A 23,106-nucleotide genomic window follows, 5' to 3' on the forward strand; every position below is an offset into this window, starting at 1 on the left:
TCGTTTCTTCCTTTCAGGCTGCCCATATCTCTAAGCAACTCTTCCATTAACTTCTTCAGAACTCTGACCAATTCATTATCTCAAAGCCTTTTTGCACTTCATGTTCACTATACCTTACATGTTCTTCACTTAGCCCTTCTGTATACTGGCTCCTTAGAGATCAGGTGTCAAGCTCCTATCACCTTCCTCAGAGGGGCTTCCCTGACCACCAAATCTAGTATTAGCTCCCACCTCAAGCACTCTCTTAGTCCCTTCCATTTTTATCATCTCTCTTTCCTAGAAATTCAGTTCCTAAAAGTAGGAACCTAACCAGGCTGTCTAGTTCACCTTTTACCCAGTGCACAGCATGGAGTCTAATAAGAGCAGGAGTTAAAGACTTCTTGTGAAATGACGTGGTTTCAAATCAAACTTTAAAAAAAAATTCCTTCAAGTTTAATTTTTAAAGCAAAAGAGTCCCAAGACAATCTCCAACTCTTATGGGATGTTATTCCCATAAGCAAGTAAAACTCATTTAAAATGAATACAAATGTTTGGTAGAACAGCATTTCTTAAGACTATTCCCGCCTATAACACTAGTTACTAGATTGTTTTCTGTAGCAATCCAATGATTGATTATATTCCCACATGGGATACACTGTCAGGGCCTATCAGATAACGGGGGCTAGTCCAAAGATTTAACAGGCTCAGATGGTGTTCAATCCCCCAAAGGTAGCTCTAATTCCTACTACTTTCAAGAAAGCAATTGTGAATATGAAAATTAAGTTATTATACAGTATCATAGGGATATGCATGAGTCAACTCTTATTTATTTTAAAATTAAGACCCATCAAGCATTTGTAACAATTCCCTGCAGTTCAGACTTAACTACCAGAGCCCCATAACCCAAGAGTATGAATGTGAACTAAAGGGCCACTCATCTAAACCAAAATCTGACCTATTATGGATCAGAAAAGAAATATTAGACAAACAGATCAGTTTAGACAGTTGATCCTTCTACAACACAGGTTTAAACTGCATAGGTCCACTTATACGTGGATTTATTTTCAGTAAACATGTTCTACAGTACTACACAACCCCCGGTTGGTTGGATCTTCAGATGTAGAACCGAGGATGCAGAGGGCCAACCATAAATTTATACTCGGCCTTTCAACCGCATGCAGGGTGGACACCCCTAACCCCTGCATTATGCAAGGGTCAACTGTAAATTAGTTTCATGTTACGCTTTTCTAATGATCATCTCCACAAGAATTAAAGCTAGTAAATCCCCAAAATAATTTTATATAGAACTTTAGCTCTAAGTTAATATATTCAGTCAAACATCTTTTCATAAACTGTTCCTATTTTCCGTATAAACACAGAGAATTCCTGGAATGCAGATTTCAATAATTATACTTAACTTACTTTAAGTTTTTATTAAAAATGAAAGAAGTCCAAGAGAACAATTTATATGCAACTATACAATGTTTTAAGTGGCTTTCCTATTCCTATTAAAGCTTTATATTTAAAATGTCTACATAATATGTGCTTAACAGGCTTGACACTATCAAACTTTACCACACATGTGACTTTAGCAGCTTTATTGCACAATGATCCACGTTAACACTGCATATTTGTTTAGTTCACCCAATGTCATAAAGTGCTATTCATAGGTGGGAAAGGAACAAAGCTTACTAAACACTGAAATTCTCCATGATATTTCCTACCTCAGTCAGGGAAAAGAAAGCTAATTTAGTGTTACCAACCTGAATAGCAGATTTCCATTTACATACATATATAACCAGAAAGAAAAAAAAAAAAAACCAGATCTAAGAGTTTTGTTTAGTCAATTAAAATATGTCAAAAGAATTTCAAGATGATTAATGCTAAATGCCTAACAGTCTAGTTTCTGAATACTCCAACTTTAAAAAAACTAACCAGTTTAAATAAAACCACCCAAGAAAGAATCTTTCAAAAATGAAGATAAAATTTAGATATGAGATTCTTCAAATTCAAAGAACTTTTAACTTTAAAAAAGGGTACACACAGTCATTATGATTTTAATTATTATTCCTAAACAATTAAATTTGTATTTTTACTTGCTTATATGACAAATGCTTATTACCAATGAGCCATAGAAAATGCCATACAACTGACCGGATAGTTACTTCACATTTTATAATATGTTTAATGACACTAAAAATGTATCAAGAACTTTTCAAACATGTAAACATAAACCAGGACAATCTGATATATAATATTTGTGCCAAAGAATGAAAATTACAAGACACAAAAAGAAAGCAAAAGAATATGACAATTATCAGTGTATCTTCACTAATATTTATGAAAAATAATGATTTGATATAAGCGCAAATATTTTCATAGAGAAACTAAAAAAAAAATTGAAGAAAAAAAATTTCCCCAAAAATCATATGAAGTGAAAAGCTTCGTGTGTTAGCCAAGAATTTTGTGTTTCCTGCAAGAAACCATGTTTCCTACACATGCAAGTATGGGCATTACAGCTAAGAGAACTCTTAAAAATGTCCTTAAGAATACAGTTTGTGGTCTTAAAAAAAACCCAGCAGTATTCATTTTCCAGGCAATATATTCTGAATATTAAATACATAATTTTCCATTTAAATATACTACCGTTTCTATGGCCTTTTTTTACCTATCTATACCTTTGTTTTCCGATTAAAAACGAATGCACAACACAATGCTTAGTACTAATTTCTATCCAGAAGGCATTTAAAAAATATCTTCTCTTAGGACATAAACATGATATAAAAATGAAAAACCAAACACAAAAGAAGCATAATAAATACTTTTGTATCCCTTCCCCCAACCCCGAAACAAGGAATGTAAGTATCAGCAACGCAAGCTGACATAAATAAATTAGATTTCCCGGGGGTAAGAAGATAATCCAGTTAACCATTTCAGTATTAACTATGAAAAAAGTATCTTTTTCCCCGGTGTTTGTAAAAGGCAGGAAGCCTGTTTAGGCTTTCTGTTTTAAGAAGAAACATACACAAAAAACAAGTGTAGCGACCAGATACTTAGATGATATGTAATTAGTTACAAAGGTTAACACCAAGGCATTACTTTGCTCACATTTTTTATCCTAAGTCACATCAGATGCTTAAACTACATGGTCTCTTGGTGTTCTAGATATGTTGCTGTGATGGGTTCTTCAAGCTGAATTCCTCCACTGCCCATTAATGCAAATGCTGGATACATAGTATGTGAACAGTCCACTTGGCGCTCATAAAGGCATTTCATGTGATCCATATCATAGAAACCCACTTTGCCTTTATCGTAGTCGAGGAAAACCCCTATACTTGTTGGCATGGGGAGAACTCGATTTTCAGGTTCATTAGAAGAAGTAGGTGACTTGGGAATAAAAAATTTCTTCATGCCTATAGTAACTAACGTAAAGGGTTGTGAAGAATCAAAACAGGTATCCTCACTTCCGCTGTCATGCCCACTGTCTTGCTCGTATCTAAAATACAACACAAACAGACAAAGCAGAATCTTATCTGTATCAGCATAGGCTTTCAAGTAGCTTCGAGACATTTCCACAAGATAATATACATTGAGTTAAAATTAAAATCAATTGTACATCAAAACCTTTCTGGTAAACCATAATCAATTGAAAACATAAGGACTTCACATTGCCACTTAGAATTACGCCACAAACTCAGCCCCAAATTCTGTCATTAAGTAGCATCCATTTTTACCTATATACCTGAGAACCTAAAAATAATAATTTTGGCCTATCAAAAATAAAGCAGGGGGAAGGAAACTGAAGGGACTTGACAAAGATTAAATATTTCTAGCACAAAAATCATATATAAAAAAATTAAAAACCAAGACAGGCCCCCTAATCCAAGGAATTTTCAGACTAAGTAAAATAAATGGGCACTGCAAAATAATGCAGGAGAAAAAACCATGTTTCATTCTCCTGCTAAGAACTATATTTCCTGGTTGGGAGTTCTACATGGATCTATGATGCAAGCAAGTATTATAAAGGTTTTTTTTTCCCCCCCTTGATTATAAAACAGTAACACCTTGAAGAAAATTTTGATACAAAGTTCCTTCCATTTTTTCCCTATGCATAGATTGCTTCTTATATATTTGTGATAATACTACATCAACAACTTTAATCAGGTCTTTTCACTTCTAATATTTCTCATGTTGTAAACTTTTTTAGCATTATTAACAATAATCTACCAAGTAGACATACCACTATGTTTAAGTGACTATTTTCCTATTTCAGTTTTCGCTCTTATTTCAATTTCTCATCTTAGTGCAAAAAGTTTTTCCTATCACTCAGATTGTTAATCTGGGATTTCTGTAGACATAAATGGTCAAAAATTACTTGCCTGGACTGGTGCACACTATACCATCTAACAAAAATAAACTGTACAGTCTCCACTAAATAGTCAAACTCAAGAAACTGGAATTCTCTGCCATGGAAACACGTTTAACATGACCCAATTTTGTAAGTACTTACGGGACAGTTTAAAGAATTGTATCCCTTAACAAAAGAACAACTTAATATCAATTGTGAAATATGGCATTTAGAGGCATTTCACTATTTATGCAATTTTATCACATCATTAAGGTAATTGATATGAAAGACTTTGAAAATTCTAAATTGCGAAGCTATACCATAATCAAGAGGTGTACCCAAAACAGACTTATTTCCTCACAGCATGAGAAATTAACTGCTGAATCTCATTATTCACTGTGTGAATACAAGACAACCTGACTCCTTTTCTTAGCCAGCCACATAAGCACAGCCAAAACACCTGAGTCTAAGAAATGTATACTCTAAATACTAAATACTCTAAATGCAACAAGTAAATCCAAGTCTATTTTCAGTCTCACCTTGCTAAACCAGGATGTTTACTTCCTAAAGAACTAAAGAATTATCAGTAGAAGAATCTACCTTGGACTAACTGCATCCCGGGGAGACCGGAGCCATTCTTGTAGTTTATCACTGGAAGCAACTCCCACTTTTACCAGGTATGAATATGGTTCTACACGGAAGGCCCAAAAGTGTTTCCCTTTTGTAATTCCAACATCTCCAATGATGTAGTCTAAGCTTGTGAAGTAACCCACTTGGATCCGCTCCGCAGCAAGGAGAAGATTAAATCCAGCTCTGCTCTCTACACGGTCTCTCTTCAAGTTCAGCAAGAGGTGTTCATTATTATAGCCACATTTTTCATCAAAAAGGAAACTGAAAACTGTAAATAGAGCAGAAAATTAGTCTGCAAATTATTAGCATTTCTACAATCTATGGTTAAATTTAACAGGTTTTTCAAACAGAAATTACTAAAAAGATATAGGAAGAGGAATATATCATTCTACCCTACACAAACTATGACAAAACAAAACCCCAACTTAGAAATAATTTCCAGTAAATTCTCTGTACCTGAAAATCTTCATAAATTTCAAAGCAGAAGAAACATTTTAAATGCATGAGAAATTTATGAATGTAGTTCCTTGGAATAGATATAGCAAATCTATCCTAAGTATTTTACAGTCTTGAATCTGTCCTTTTATCCCTAAAATAAGGGGCTGTACATTTTCAAAAATATCTATGTATTTTATTAAAACTTTATTCCAAATTTTATAAATATGGAAACTATTAGCAATTTTAGTAAGGTCTTTTCCTTATCAATCAAGATGGCAAACATGAGAAACAGTGTACAGTGTAAAAAAAAAAAAAAACACACACAGGCTTTGGGTTCAGAGAGACCTGGGTTTGATGCCTGGCGCAAGCATTTAACTAGAGTTTAACCTAAACTTTGATTTCCTCAACTACAGAATGGAGATAATGTTGCCGGTGAATTTAACGTTCCTTCTTCGTCGCGAAAGAATTTGGAGAATTCCAAATTCAAGAAGTGGATTTATTTGTAGAGAAACACACTCCACAGACAGAGTGCGGGCCATCTTGGAAGACAAGAAGCAAGAGGCCTCGAAATAGGGCGTGGTAGGTTTTTACGGGCTGGATAATTTCATAGGCTAATGAGTAGGAGGATTGTTCCAATTATTTTGGGGAAGGGGCAGGGATAGCCAGGAATTGGGCTACCACCCCCTTTTTTTTTTTTTTAACATCTTCATTGGAGTATAATTGCTTTACAGTGGTGTGTTACCACCCACTTTTTGACCTTTTATGGTTGGCCTCAAAACTGTCATGATGCTGGCAGATGTGTCATTAACATGCTAATGTATTACAATGAGCGTATGAGGCTCAAGGTCTACTGGAAGTCGAATCTTCCGCCATCTTGGACCTAGTTGGTTCTCACTAGTTTTCATCATGTACTATGGGCTATGTCTTTCTTTTAAAGGTTGTGCCCTGCCCCTTCCCTCCTGTTTCAATAACACTATTCTTCTATCAACTTAAACCCATTCAGCCTAACATTTAGTGGCTGCTAGCCCAAAAAGTGGAAACATTCCAAACGCCCATCAATAGATGAATAGATAAAGAAAATGTGGTATATACATACAATGGAATACTATTCAGCCTAAAAAAGTAAGGAAATTGATACATGCTACAACATGCATGAACCTTGAAATAAGCCAGTCACAAAAGGATTATGTGAATCCATTCACATGAGGTACTTAGAATAGGCAAATTCATAGAGGCAGAGGTAGAACAAAGGTTACCAAGCTCTGGGGGAAGGGTGGATGGGGAGTTACTGTTTAATGGGCACAGAGTGTCAGTTTGGAAAAATGAAAAAGTTCCAGAGATTGTGAGTGGTGATGGTTGCACAACACTGTTGAATGTACTTAATGCCACTGATCTGTAAAAATGGTTAAAATGGCAAATTTTAACTATATAATACCACAATTGTAAAAAACTGTCGGCTAACAAGCTAAAACTATTCTCCATATGTGATTTGACCAGTCTTCCTGGGAATGCCTAATGCCCTGGCATGGCATTTCACACTTTCTCTCAATCTCAAAAGTCTCCCAGTTTGCAAAATAAATTTAAATGGTCACCCTATTCATGTGGTTTCTCTTGGAGAAAAGAAAGACAGCTTTTAATGTTTCCTTTCCTCCATCCCCCTTCACTTTGTCACTGAAAACAGTAGCTACTTTCAGGTTTCCTTTTTCTTCCAATTTCAGTCAGAGACTAGAAAAGAAAGCGGAAACTACATAAACAGTAGAATATTTACTTAATACTTGCAAATGGATCCTAAAACTCTCTTTTGGATATTATTAAAATTCAAGAAAAATAATTTGAGCCAACCCTATTTATTTGTATTTCTTTTTAATTAGTCACAATGTACATGAAAAACAGAGTGAATAGTACACTCTGGACAAAAAGGGAAGGATGGGCAGAGTGCACAAAATACGGGTACATAAGCCACTAAAAATGGGCGGGAACAATGAGGTCTAAAAGCCAAATGAAGGAACCTCTGAGGCCGTGACCAACTGGGCAGAATGATTTCCTGCTCACCAGGATGAGCACAACTTTGGTTCTAAATGTCCCTTATCCATGGAGACACTGTAGTGAACATCAACTCACCTGTAAGTCATTCTCATTCTATAAAAATTTACAGGTGCTGTTTAAGTAGAATCAGTGGTTATTAACTTGGAAGGGGGAGGGAGGATTGCTGGGCAGGAGGAGCTTTTAGTGTAGGAAAAAGCTATCCATGTGGTTCTAATACCTGCCTTCCATCCCCATGTGCTCGTAATTACTGAGTGAGAAAAGCCAGACAAGTCAGAATTAGGTAAATTAAAATTATTCTTCACGTTATTGTACCAATAAATTTTTAAAATATCTGCCTAGATCCTATGTTAATAGAGATTTCTATAAACTGATCAAAAATACAGAATTATACTATTTAATACTTGTAAGGTAGCATTTATGCTATTTTAATCCCAAATTAATAGCCCTGCTCACTCAAATGTCATGTTTTTCTGTATCTGATGTCAGTCAGAAATCTAATCCTGTTCTCAGCCTAGATGGTGAAATTCAAGTATTCAGTCTATTTCTAAATCCTAGCTGGGTATGGAATCTACTTTTCTAGAGTATTTTACAGATGAGAGGTGGTTTTAATGTAGGTCTGCATGGACACATTAACTGGTTTATTTTTTATCATGGTCTCTTCCAACTCTATGCTTTTCTTATTCCCACTATTCACAATACCTGGAGCTGGAGGAGTATGAAGAATCAATTCCCTGCTGCAAGGACTGCAGATTGAACCCTTGTAGGCTCTTACTCTGAAAGCATAGTTACAATTACTTTCAAGATCGGAAATGACTTTACTTGTGCCACACACTTCTATCTCATTCCAAGACAACATTTCCTCATCTCTATTAATCTTCCGATATTCGAGGACATAGCTATCAGCTTTATCCTTTTCTGGATGGTGCCAATTTATCAAAGCATTGTTATAAACTTTGCTCTGTTCCTCATTGATCTCTGGCACATCTATGCCTGAAAGAATTATGAAATAGAAAACAATGTTAAAATATTATTTCAGAACCTTTATTTTTCCTTTTATTTCAGTAAAAATGATTTATTGAAAATACTTAAAGGATTTCTCTGCTGTTCAAGAACTTTCTACATTTATAATACTGTGTATAAGAAAAAGAATAAATCCTGCAAATACAACAGGATGTTGGACTTTGAGGACACGCTAAGTGAAATAAGTGAGACATAGAAAAACAAATGCTGACTGCGTGATTCCACTTTCGTGAGGTATCTAAAGTAGCCAAATTCATAAAATCAAAGACTGGAGTGGTGGTTACCAGGGGCTGAGGAGCAGGGAGAAATGGGCGCTTATTAATCAACAGGCATAAAGTTTCAGTTAAGCAAGATGAATAAGTTCTAGAGATGTGCTGTACAACTTCTGTCTACAGACAACAATACTGTATTGTATACCAGAAATTTAAGAGGCTAGATCTCAGGGTAAGTTTTATCATAATAAAATTTAAAAAGGAAAGTAAATTGAGATTTTAAAAGGTATATTTATGTTTATAACTGAAAGGGGAAAGAAGAATGAAAAATAAGACAGACAAAATAAGTAAAACTCAATTTTAGCTTTACATATTAATGCTGAAACACCATAAATTAAAATTTTTAACCACATACTCTTCAATTTCCATCTACTGAATAACAACCCTAGACTTGAAATTTATAATATGTGTCCTCCTATAAATTATTTTAATAAATACTTTTAAATCTAAGTTTGGTCAGTATAATAATAAACAAACTTCAATAAAACATTATATAGTTCTCTTTCATATTATCTTCCACAGAGTTGCAAAGCAATTTATTTATTTATTTTAAAATTTATTTATTTATTTATTTATTTGGCTGCACCAGGTCTTAGTTGGGCATGCGGGATCTTCGTTGCAGCGTGCAGGATCTTTAGTTGCAGCATGCGGACTCTTAGTTGCGTCATGTGGGATTCAGTTCCCTGACCAGGGATCGAACCCAGGCCCCCTGCATTGGGAGCATGGAGTCTTAACCACTGGACCACCAGGGAAGTCTGGCAAAGCAATTTAAATGACTTTTTCTTGGTATAAACAAGATACATATTTTTTTAAGAAAATCAGAAACTACATAAAACACACACAAATTAAGTAACTCAAAGATTATCACTACAATAATTTTGTGTAGCTCCTGCCAGTATTTTTCTCCCAGTGGCATTCCACTGTAGCAACATTTAACTATTTTCAGAAACATGTTTCTAATTTCTCACTAAAAATACAATGATTAAAATATCACAGCTAAATCTTTGTGCATATTCATAATCTTTTCCTTAGAATAAATTCCAAACAGCTTAACTGCTTTGGTCATATGGTAAAAATAAGCTATAGGAGTTACACATGCACATGCACACATAAATAAAAGCACATTTATATCAAATCACAGAGAAATACACGAAATGAAAAGCAGAAGTCTCCCTCTTCTCCTTGTCCTCCAGCTATGTACAAGCAGTGTACAGCACAGGTATGTCTATGTGTGCATTTGTGCAACTGAATGTTATGCAGCCATGGGATCTGAAAAGCCATCCAAACTACATTTTAAAGTTAAAAAAAAAAAAAAGCTAGTTAAAGGATAACATGACTGGAATGCTCTATGTGCGTGCAGGAAAAAATGAGGAGAGCATCCACCAGTAAGAAGCTGGGTGACCAGCAGCTTTCCATTCTGACCCACCCGTTTTACTGGTCCTTTGTTACGCACTGGTATAACCCGAGATTACCCACACTCAACTTCCTTTTTCCAAAGACTGTTGTGGGACCCCCAGGGAAGGGAGGACCTTGTACTCCTAAGTAAACTAGCGTGTATATAAAAAACAATTCAAGTATACATTTTGGAAAAAGAGGAAAGTACAGTACATGAAATAGAATCAGCATTTCAAATATCACCACATATTTGGAAAAACAAGATCATCATAATAGACAAGAAAAGTATGTACCTGACAGAGATTCAGGTATTGATCGGAAGAGAAAGGTGGTCATAGTAATAATCCTTCAGTGTGTTTAACTTTTAAACAAGACAAATTTCCTTTGACTGAATACAAATCTATGCATCTATACCTGTACAGTAATTAAACTGTAAGTGTACTTTTCCAAGGACTGTAATTGTTCACCATTATTAGAAGAGAAATCTGAGGGAGATGAACAAGGTGAGAAGAAAAAAGGAAAGGAAGACCTCCCTGCTGCGGAGCAGCAGAACACAAACACAAGCAAATGTTAGGGGCCGAGCTGCCCGCCCTAAAACTCATATGTTGAAGTTCTAGGCCCTAGTACCTCAGAATGGGCCTTTATTTGGAGAGAGGGTCTTTAAAGAAGTAACACAGTTAAAAACAGGTCGTTAAGGTGGAGCCTAGTCCACTATGACTAATAGGACTGGAGTCCTTATAAGAGGAAATTTGGACTCAGATATGTATAGAGGGAAGACCACGTGAAGACACGAGAAGACGGCCATGTGCACACCTAGGAGAGAGACCTCAGAAGAAACCAACCCTGACGACAGCTTCATCTCAGACTTCTAGCCTCCAGAATCCAACAGGAATTCCCTGGCGGTCCAGTGGTTAAGATGTGGGCTTTTACTGCCAAGGACCTGGGTTTGATCCCTGGTCGGGGAACTAATATCCTGCAAGCCCCAAGGTGTGATTGATAGATAGATAGATAGATAGATAGATAGATAGATAGATAGATAGATAGCTAAATAAATAAATAAAACCTTTTACTGCCAGAATCCTATGAAATTAAATTTCTGTTGGTATGTCACCCAGTCTGTGGTATTTAGTTTTGGCAGCCCTGGCAAACTCATACAGCAATGTAAACACTTAAACATCTTAGAATCATTTTTAGCCTGGAGATATCATTTCTAGGTTTCTGCCCTAGGGAAACTCATACACACGCACAAAGAAACACTGACAAAGATGTTCAATAGAGCATTGCTTACAACAGATAAAAAAACAGGAACAGACTGTCTCTTAGTGGGAAACTTACTTACATAATGGAATACTGTAAAGTTAACATATAGCTGTAAACCAGAACTTCATGTATTAACAAATATTTATCTTAAACTTAATTTCTCAAAAAAATAATTTACAAAAAAAAGATACATACAATGTGGTGCCATTCACACAATGTTTAAAAACATACAAACCAAAAGAATCTAGCTTCTGTGCATAAAAACATGGTTATAAAAACATAAATGGCATATGATTTTAGCGTATGATGGTCTGGGCAACTGAGATGCTGCATTATAATGTCAAACTGAAGAGAATTTGTGTTTCTCCTACACAATGTGAATTCAAACTAAAAACATGAAGGTATGCTGTTACTAAAACTCACCACTAGAGAAAAAGGACAATTCTCCAAGAAGTTCTGTTTGTTTAGATGTATTAACAACATAGTCTTCAAAAGAAGTCTGAGCCGCAGGTCTAAAGCTCTTCAAAGATTCTGTAGCTTTCTGTATTCTACAGACAGATATAAAATATTTTATACAAAAATGATTCTTTAAAAAGGCAAATCAGACTAAATATTTTCAATGAGATTAACAAAAGAAAACTTCACTCAACAGTCAAGCTAAGAGTGAAGCAAGAGATACTGCACATAACACAGCACTCTGAACCACTCAGAGCTACAGCTGAAACATAAAGCAGCATTTAATGACACTGCTAGAGAGAGACTGTCAGTTCAAAGTTAAATACCTGAGGTGGAGCTGTTTTGCGGTCTGAACAAAGCAAGACTGATCTGTCTCTTTCAGCACTTCTTGAGCGTATCCCACGAGTCCGTTGTTCTCTAGCAGCCCCTGATACTCTTCCATTTGAGTCTGAAATTTGTCTAATCTTAGTTTCTTAGAAGCATCAATTGCCTTCAAAACAGATGATTTCCTCTCTCCTAGGATTTCAAAGAGCTTTCCAAAATGTGTAATTGCTTCTTCTTTAGCCCGCTCTCCATTACACTATTATAAAACAAGCAAAGCGTTACCTCATCTGCTAAATCCAAATGTCTTTTCAAGAAAGAGTCGCAATTCAACAAAACGAACCCAAATACTGGAAAGAAAAAGATTTTGTCTGACTCCTTGATGTTTTCAGAACAATAATTTGGCATCAAATATGCTTACTAAGGAATGATCAGCAACTTTGAGACATACTTTGTAATTTTATAATACTATATTTCCTTAAGCTTTCAATCTCCAAAGTCCAGCAATAAACAACTTATTCAATGAAATAAGAAAGCAACATTCAATTTGTATACAAAGGAACTTGAGGCAGAAATGAACTGATTTAACCAAAGACACAGGAAAATACAATCTTGCACTTATTTATTTTTATTCATTTCTAATTCAGGAAATTTTATCCTTTCTACCATATACCAATTTTTTAAAAAGTTAAACCACAGCTATGAAACTCAAAAAAATTACATCCTATACTAAGTAATAAAAATGTAACTCTTCTCTTCAAATTAATATTTAGTTATATATAATTATAATTAAACTGTAATTTAATTAATATTTAATTATAAGTTATGCAAATTAACTTTTTTATGCTTGAGTTTTTCTTTTCTGAAAACTAGGGGTAAGAGAGACCATTTAGGTTTTTCTGAAGATTGAAAAAGATTATTTACATAAAATGCCCACCACAACGTCACATACTCTCAATAAACATTATTATCACTGCACACATAGCTATTCCTATACTTTGCCAAAAAATGATCCTCTCTATAGTGCTTATTAAACATTTTGCATGTCCACAAAATCACACCTTGACCTGATTTTGAAAATAAGACCAGCAAAGCACTTACAAGCATTTATCATAATAGACTCATAGCAGCAGCCAACAGAAAAGAGTCTTCAAGAACATTCTTAAAAGCTGACAATATATGGTAGAAGTGCATTGCGCATTTTCCAATGGCTTCTGGCCAACATTTAAAATGAAAGGAAATTTTTTCCAGGTTGCCTTCTCTGATTCCTAACCTCAACAGCCAATTTTTTAAAAGGAGGATAGGAGGAGAGAACAGAGGGTGGTGACATTCTGGTAGTATTTCAGTGACATATCACATTAAGTTCAGAAATATCATTATACATAGATCAAGAGGAGACTTTTTCCAGCTAAGTATAATTATAGATAAAAAGACAGTGTCACAGTCTTCACTGAGTAAAATTCAAGAATGGAGATAAATTTTCTACTGCAGAAGATTCTTACTGATAAGCCTACAAACGCAGCTTAGGTCAAAGGTACAAGAAGGAGTTAAATAATTTCTCCAGAATCCCAAGGCATCAATGCCTACATGAATACTTGATGCCTGAGTTCTTCAGTTTTCAACCTACTGAATGACAAACTCAAAAACAAGCACTGGGTTTCCTTATCTCAGAAGTAAAGGCAGCCTGACTGAGAAAACCAATAAAGACAAATCTAAAATAACCACAGACACAATCCCTGAAGCAACCTACTATCTAGATGATAATGTGCTATGTGTTCAGGGATTATAGTAAACTGAGAGAGTTTGTCAATCAAATACAAATGCGAGAAACAGAATCCTACTTTTAAATTACATGAAAATGCAATCAGTGACTATCAGAAAAATAATATTTAAAATATTAAAGCAATATTGGTAATATGGAGATTGGTTCAAGATGGCAGAGTAGAAGGATGTACTCTCACTCCCTCTTGCAAGAACAACAGAATCACAACTAACTGCTGAACAATCATCAACAGGAAGACACTGGAACTCACCAAAAAAGATACCCCACATCCAAAGACAAGGGAGAAGCCACAATGAGATGGTAGGAGGGGTGCAATCACAATAAAATCAAATCCCATAACTGCTGGGTGGGTGACTCACAAACTGGAGAACACTTATACCACAGAAGTCCACCCACTGGGGTGAAGGTTCTGAGACCCACATCAGGCTTCCCAACCTGGGGGTCCGGCAAGGGGAGAAGGAATTCCTAGAGAATCAGACTTTGAAGGTTAGTGGGATTTGATTGCAGGACTTCGACAGGACTGGAGGAAACAGAGACTCCACTCTTGGAAGGCACACACAAAGTAGTGTGTACATCAGGAACCAGTGGGAAAGAGCAGTGACCCATAGGAGACTGAACCAGACCTACCTGCTAGTGTTGGAGGGTCTCCTGCAGAGGCGGGGTGTGGCTATGTCTCACCATGAGGACAAGGACACTGGCAGCAGAAGTTCTGGGAAGTACTCCTTGGCGTGAGCCCTCCCAGAGTCCGCCATTAGCCCCACCAAAGAGCCTGGGTAGGCAGGCTCCAGTGTTGGGTCACCTCAGGCCAAACAACCAACAGGGAGGGAACCCAGCCCCACCCATCAGCAGAAAATCGGATTAAAGACTTACTGAGCTCTGCCCACCAAAGCAACAGCCAGCTCTACCCACCACCAGTCCCTCTCATCAGGAAACTTGCACAAGCCTCTTAGATAGCCTCATCCACCAGAGGGCAGACAGCAGAAGCAAGAACTACAATCCGGCAGCCTGTGGAACAAAAACCACATTCACAGAAAGATAGACAAGATGAAAAGGCAGAGGGCTATGTACCAGATGAAGGAACAAGATAAAACCCCAGAAAAACAACTAAATGAAGTGGAGATAGGCAACCTTCCAGAAAAAGATTTCAGAATAATGATAGTGAAGATGCTCCAGGACCTCAGAAAAAGAATGGAGGCAAACATCAAGAAGATGCAAGAAATGTTTAACAAACATCTAGAAGAATTAAAGAACAAACAAACAGAGATGAACAACACAATAACTGAAATGAAAAATACACTGAAAGGAATCAATAGCAGAATAACTGAGGCAGGAGAATGGATAAGTGACCTGGAAGACAGAATGGTGGAATTCACTGCTGCGGAATAGAATAAAGAAAAAAGAATGAAAAGAAATGAAGACAGCATAAGAGACCTCTGGGACAATATTAAACACAACAGCATTCGCATTATAGGGGTCCCAGAAGGAGAAGAGAAAGAGAAAGGACCTGAGAAAATATTTGAACAGATTATAGTCTAAAACTTCCCTAACATGGGAAAGGAAATAGCCACCCAAGTCCAGGAAGTGCAGAGAGTCCCATACAGGATAAACCCAAGGAGAAACATGCCGAGACACATAGTAATCAAATTGGCAAAAATTAAAGACAAAGGAAAATTATTGAAAGCAGCAAGGGAAAAACAAGAAATAACATACAAGGGAACTCCCATAAGGTTAACAGCTGATTTCTCAGCAGAAACTCTACAAGCCAGAAGGGAGCGACATGACATACTTAAAGTGATGAAAGGGAAGAACCTACAACCAAGATTACTCTACCCGCCAAGGATCTCATTCAGATTCGATGGAGAAATCAAAAGCTCTACAGACAAGCAAAAGCTAAGAGAATTCAGCACCACCAAACCAGTTCTACAACAAATGCTAAAGGAACTTCCCTAAGTGGGAAACAAAAGAGAAGAAAAGAACCTAAAAAACAAACCCAAAACAATTAAGAAAATGGTAATAGGAACATACATAGCGATAATTACCTTAAAAGTGAATGGATTAAATGCTCCAACCAAAAGACACAGCCTTGCTGAATGGATACAAAAACAAGACCCATACATATGCTGTCTACAAGAGACCCACTTCAGACCTAGGGACACATTCAGACTGAAAGTGAGGGGATGGAAAAAGATATTCCATGCAAATGGAAATCAAAAGAAAGCTGGAGTAGCAATACTCATATCAGATAAAATAGACTTTAAAATAAAGACTATTACAAGAGACAAAGGACTCTACATAATGATCAAGGGATCAATCCAAGAAGAAGATATAACAATTATAAATATATATGAACCCATCACAGGAGCACCTCAATACATAAGGCAACTGCTAACAGCTATAAAAGAAGAAATTGACAGTAACACAGTAACAGTGGGGGACTTTAACACCTCACTTATACCAATGGACAGATCATCCAGACAGAAAATTAATAAGGAAACACAAGCTTTAAATGACACAATAGACTAGATAGATTTAATTGACATTTATAGGACATTCTATCCAAAAACAGCAGATTACACTTTTTCTCAAGTGCACATGGAACATTCTCCAGGATGGATCACATCTTGGGTCGCAAATCAAGCCTCAGTAAATTTAAGAAAATTGAAATCATATCAAGCATCTTTTCTGACCACAATGCTATGAGATTAGAAATCAATTACAGGGGAAAAAAAGTAAAAAACACAAACACATGGGGGCTAAACAATATGTTATTAAATAACCAAGAGATCACTGGAGAAATCAAAGAGGAAATCAAAAAATACCTAGAGAAAAATGATAATGAAAAGACAACGATACAAAACCAACGGGATGCAGCAAAAGCAGTTCTAAGAGGGAAGTTTATAGCTATACAAGCCTACCTCAAGAAACAAGAAAAATCCCAAACAAACAACCTAAACTTACACCTAAAGGAACTAGAGAAAGAAGAACAAACAAAACCCAAAGTTAGCAGAAGGGAAGAAGTCATAAAGATCAGAGCAGAAATAAATGAAATAGAAAACAATAGCAAAGATCAATAAAACTAAAAGCTGGTTCTTTAAGAAGATAAACAAAATTGATAAACGATTAGCCAGACTCATCAAGAAAAAGAGGGAGAGGACTCAAATCAATAAAATTAGAAATGAAAAAAGAGAAGTTACAACAGACACTGCAGAAATACAAAGCATCCTAAGAGACCACTACAAGCAACTCTATGCCAACAAAATGGACAACCTGGAAGAAATGGACAAATTCTTAGAGAGGTATAACCTTCTAAGACCAAACCAGGAAGAAATAGAAAATATGAACAGACCAATCACAAGCAATGAAACTGAAACTGTGATTAAAAATCTTCCAACAGGGCTTCCCTGGCGGCGGAGTGGTTAAGAATCCGCCTGCCAATGCAGGGGACACAGGTTCAAGCCCTGGTCCGGTAAGATCCCACATGCCGTGGAGCAACTAAGCCCATGTGCCACAACTACTGAGCCTACACTCCAGAGCCCGAGAGCCACAACTACTGAAGCACGCACACCTAGAGCCCGTGATCCGCAAAAAGAGAAGCCACCGCAATGAGAAACCCGCACACCGCAACGAAGAGTAGCCCCCACTCACTGCAACTAGAGAAAGACTGCATGCAGTAACGAAGACCCAACGCAGCCAAAAATAAATAATAAAATAAAATTAATTAATTAAAAAAAAAAATCTTCCAACAAACAAAAGTCCAGAACCAGACGGCTTCACAGGTGAATTCTATCAACCATTTAGAGAAGAGCTAACACCCATCCTTCTCAAACTCTTCCAAAAAATTGCAGAGGAAGGAACACTCCCAAACTCATTTTATGGGGCCACCATCACCCTGATACCAAAACCAGACAAAGATACTACAAAAGAAGAAAATTACAGGCCAATATCACTGATGAATATAGATGCAAAAATCCTCAACAAAATACTAGCAAACAGAATCCAACAACACATTAAAAGGATCATACACCGTGATCAAGTGGGATTTATCCCAGGGATGCAAAGATTCTTCAATATATGCAAATCAATCAATGTGATACACCATATTAACAAATTGAAGAAGAAAAACCATATGATCATCTCAATAGATGCAGAAAAAGCTTTTGACAAAATTCAACACCCATTTATGATAAAAACTCTCCAGAAAGTGGGCATAGAGGGAACCCACCTCAACATAATAAAGGCCATATATGACAAACCCACAGCAAACATCATTCTCAATGGTGAAAAACTGAAAGCATTTCCTCTAAGATCAGGAACAAGACAAGGATGTCCACTCTCACCACTATTATTCAACATAGTTTTGGAAGTCCTAGTCACGGCAATCAGAAGAAAAAGAAATAAAAGGAATACAAATTGGAAAAGAAGAAGTAAAACTGTCACTGTTTGCAGATGACATGATACTATACATAGAGAATCCTAAAGATGCCACCAGAAAACTGCTAGAGCTAATCAATGAATTTGGTAAAGGTGCAGGATACAAAATTAATGCACAGAAATCTCTTGCATTCCTATACACTAATGATGAAAAATCTGAAAGAGAAATTATGGAAACACTCCCATTCACCATTGCCACAAAAAGAATAAAATACCTAGGAATAAACCTACCTAGGGAGAAATAAGATCTGTATGCAGAAAACTATAAGACACTGTTGAAAGAAATTAAAGAAGATACCAACAGATGGAGAGATATACTATTTTCTTGGATTGGAAGAATCAATATTGTGAAAAGGACTATACTACCCACAGCAATCTACAGATTCAATGCCATCCCTATCAAATTACCAATGGCATTTTTTACAGAACTAGAACAAAAAATCTTAAAATTTGTATGGATACACAGAAGACCCCAAATAGCCAAAGCAGTCTTGAGGAAAAAAACGGAGCTGGAGGAATCAGACTCCCTGACTTCAGACTATACCACAAAGCTACAGTAATCAAGACAATATGGTACTGGCACAAAAACAGAAATATAGATCAATGGAACAGGATAGAAAGCCCAGAGATAAACCCACACACCTATGGTCAACTAATCTATGACAAAGGAGGCAAGGATATACAATGGAGAAAAGACAGTCTCTTCAATAAGTGGTGCTGGGAAAACTGGACAGCTACATGTGAAAGAATGAAATTAGAACACTCCCTAACACCATACAGAAAAATAAACTCAAAATGGATTAGAGACCTAAATGTAAGACTGGACACTATAAAACTCTTAGAGGAAAGCATAGGAAGAACACTCTTTGACATCAATCACAGCAAGATCTTTTTTGATCCACCTCCTAGAGTAATGTAAATAAAAACAAAAATAAACAAATGGGACCTAATGAAACTTAAAAGCTTTTGTAAAAGAAAGGAAACTACAAACAAGACGAAAAGACAACCCTCAGAATGGGAGAAAATATTTGCAAACGAATCTACAGACAAAGGATTAATCTCCAAAGTATATAAACAGCTCATGCAGCTCAATATTAAAAAAACAAACAACCCAATCAAAAAATGGGCAGAAGACCTCAATAGACATTTCTCCAAAGAGGACAGACAGATGGCCAAGAAGCACATGAATAGCTGCTCAACATCACTAATTATTAGAGAAATGCAAATCAAAACTACAATGAGGTATCACCTCACACCAGTTAGAATGGGCATCATCAGAAAATCTACAAACAACAAATGCTGGAGAGGGTATGGAGAAAAGGGAACCCTCTTGCACTGTTGGTGGGAATGTAAATTGATACAGCCACTATGGAGAACGGTATGGAGGTTCCTTAAAAAACTAAAAATAGAATTACCATATGACCCAGCAATCCCACTACTGGGCATATACTCAGAGGAAACCATAATTCAAAAAGACACATGCACCCCAATGTTCATTGCAGCACTATTTACAATAGCCAGGTCATGGAAGCAACCTAAATGCCCATCGACAGACGAATGGATAAAGAAGATGTGGTACATTATACAGTGGAATATTACTCAGCCATGAAAAGGAACGAAATTGGGTCATTTGTAGAGACGTGGATGAATCTAGAGACTGTCATACAGAGTGAAGTAAGTCAGAAAGAGAAAAACAAATATCATATATTAACGCATATATATATGCATTAACCTAGAAAAATGGTACAGATGATCCTGTTTGTAGGGCAGAAGTTGAGACACATGTAGAGAACAAACGTATGGACACAAAGGGGGGAAAGCAGCCGTGGGTGGGGGTGGGGGTGTGATGAATTGGGAGATTTGGATTGACAAGTATACACTGATGTGTATAAAATGGATGACTAATAAGAATCTGCTGTATAAAAAAATAAATGAAATAAAATTAAAAAAAAAATACTGGTAATATGGTGCTAATTCACATAATTTTTCAATGATTTTAACCCATTTTTGAAAAAAATTTGTAAGAAATGACAGTCTCATACTAGCCAGAATATTTTTACATTTAATTACAAAACATAAAGTGATCAAGGGTAATGGCTCTTCAGTTTATTTCAAATAGAGAAAAGAAATAGGGATCAAAATCAATGAAGACTATTAGGAATTTTAAAATAACCCAGTTCTATCCTCTCTTACTATATTTTTAAAGTGCTATCAGTTTTTAAAATTTTTTACTGAAGTATAATATGCAAAGAGGAAAATGTACATGTAAGTGTAAGGATCAATGAGGCTTTGCAACCACACCCATGTAACCAGCATCTAGACTGAACAATATTACCAGTATCCCAGAAGCCACCCTTATAACCTTTCCAGGCACTAATCCTCCCTCTCTTCAATAACTCCTATCCTGAACAACACAGTCTAGTTTCACCTGTCTTGGAATCACCCAGCATGTACTCCTTTGTATTTTGCATCTTCCTTTCAATATTAGTGCCAGACTTATCTACATTGTTGCACATAGTTGTAGATATTCATCCTTCACTGCTATTTATATTCCACTGTTAATGAACATTTGAGTACTTTCCATTTTGTGGCTATCACAAATAATGCAGCTAAGAACATCTTAATACATGTCTTCTGGTGAACATATGTGACAGGAATATACTTTGGAGTATCTGGAAACTTAAATAAACCTGGTCCTACCGACACATAGTACATTTTTCAAATGCAATCTGTTAGTTTTATAAGATACAGATAATCATAAAAGCTATTATTTTCCTTATATTGCTACTTTGGAGAACTCGTTAACTGCCACATAAAGAATGTCATTCTTTCCTCTGTGTTCCAATATCATTTACTCACAACGTCTATCAGCACGGATCACATAGCATTATTTTTTACATTTGTCTTCTTAGTCCCAGAAAAGCAGGAGTGAAATCTAACACAACTTTGTACTCCCAGCTCAAATAATACCCTCTGGATTTTATGAATGAATAAATGAATGTCTAAATGAATAAATGAAAAATATGCAAACCAGCTTATCACTTACCTCCGTTTCTTTCATTAACAAGTTTAGTTCAGAAATCTGACTCTTCACCTGGCTCTCCTTGCCAATAAGGTAATCAATATCTTTTGAAAGCTTTTCCTATTGGAATATATTAGAAACAGAAATAGAAGTGTAACAAAGGCCTTCCAGAATTTCTTTTAACACAGTACCCTCTTCTCTAGCCTATGATGAACAGACAGTAAAATCAACAATGGTAATTATCATTATTAACCCAGGGTAAACAGTCACTGGCCTTGAGCACACAGGCCTAAAGATACATGAGGGATTAGAAGCAGTTAGAAAAAAGAACAAGGTAGTGATGCTCAGATTAGTAAAAACTCTTGAATACACAAATGGCATATTTTTGTTGTCTCATCATCACTCCCAGAATGCTTCCTCCCAAGGCTTCTAAGTAAATGGAAGGGCAGCAATCCAAATAGTGTTGTCTTCCACCAGATTTTATAATTCACTCTCTCACACACACACCCCACACACAACAGGAAAAACAACAAAGACCCTTCCAAAATAATCTTCATAGTCCATCCCAGCCTAGACGGTCATTAAACAATTACACAATACACAATAATGAAAACACAGATTTATAAAAATAGGTAACTTCAAGAGCTTATTGAATAGTTTGTTCATAAAGTAGTCATTTTGAAACTGGTATAGTTTATCATAGAGATAATGTCATAGATTTTGGTGAGATCACTAGTGTAGCCCAGAAAACATTAATATACCTGAAATACATTTAAAAACAAACAATAATACCCTGACGCACCACGGGGTACAAAGTAGTAAGAGACAATGTATCCTGAGACTAAGAACAAGAACATCCAGAAAACACTTCCCATGCTGTTGCCCTGACAGGAGGATCTGAACATTTCTTGCTCACAACTGGTGACTAAGCGTTGAAAAGAGTTAGGAAGAAGAGGGGCAAAGCTCTTAGGAATTAAAGAAGTGAGTCTCCTTCTTATATCATGGTCCTCTTTTTTTACTTAGACCATGTTACAGGGTAAGAGAACGTATGCAGAAATCAAAGTGACAGGTCTCCAGCATGGCCCATCTTTAACTCTTTGGGACACCCAGCAATCAGACCCAGTGAGTTTCCTTGATGGCTCACTGGAGGGACAGAGGAAAGACCTGTTAGGCAGAGGAACAAGATTTCTGAGAACTCAAGGCACGACGGGACCAAGAAGGAAATCATAGGATGTTAAGGACAGGAAGAGACATTAAAATCCTGCATTTTAATCCAGCATTTTACAGATGAGGAAACCAAAGCTCACTGAGTACAAATATCACATAGTCAATAGCTGAACTAGAAACCTCCTCACCACACATTAACCATGATGTCACAGGCTGAGAGGTGCTTCCTCAGCACCAAGCTGCAAGGAAGATGATAGTTCCTCCGATACCACCGCTGTCAGGCCCATGTTAGGACCAGACCTACGGGGTATGAGTGCTGGCACTCTTTTTAGCTATAGTAGCAAAGAAAGGAATTTGGCCATTTAAACTGAAGTAGGGCTTAGTTCTGAAACAGCTTAAGTTAACAGTGCTAAATAGGCTAGAGAAGAATAGAGGACAGAATTCAGAAACACCGTCCAAGGTCTAAGTGGTTCCAGTGAGCTGTGATGCTTAAACCAAGTCTCTGGCCAACCACAGCCTTTATCTGAGACGGCTCCAG

At 36.4% G+C, this 23,106-nt stretch overlaps 1 protein-coding gene across 6 annotated transcripts in view; it reads right to left on the reverse strand.

Annotated features, from left to right (window-relative positions):
* Nucleotides 1-2,148: 2,148 nt before the first annotated feature.
* Nucleotides 2,149-23,106, reverse strand: part of TRIM36 (tripartite motif containing 36) — a 46,633-nt gene continuing 25,675 nt past the window's right edge. For all 6 annotated transcript variants that reach the window (XM_082376663.1, XM_082376661.1, XM_082376662.1 and 3 more), the window contains 6 exons: nt 21,426-21,521; nt 12,171-12,424; nt 11,812-11,936; nt 8,141-8,431; nt 4,928-5,225; nt 2,149-3,475 (listed from right to left, as the gene is read on the reverse strand). In XM_082376663.1, the coding sequence (XP_082232789.1) occupies nt 3,121-3,475; nt 4,928-5,225; nt 8,141-8,431; nt 11,812-11,936; nt 12,171-12,424; nt 21,426-21,521 (1,419 nt within the window). In that variant the 3' untranslated portion in view covers nt 2,149-3,120. The remainder of the gene's footprint in view (nt 3,476-4,927; nt 5,226-8,140; nt 8,432-11,811; nt 11,937-12,170; nt 12,425-21,425; nt 21,522-23,106) is intronic.

The sequence above is a fragment of the Balaenoptera borealis genome (assembly GCF_965194805.1).
Source record: "Balaenoptera borealis genome assembly, chromosome: 2".
Classification (NCBI taxonomy): Eukaryota; Metazoa; Chordata; class Mammalia; order Artiodactyla; family Balaenopteridae; genus Balaenoptera; species Balaenoptera borealis.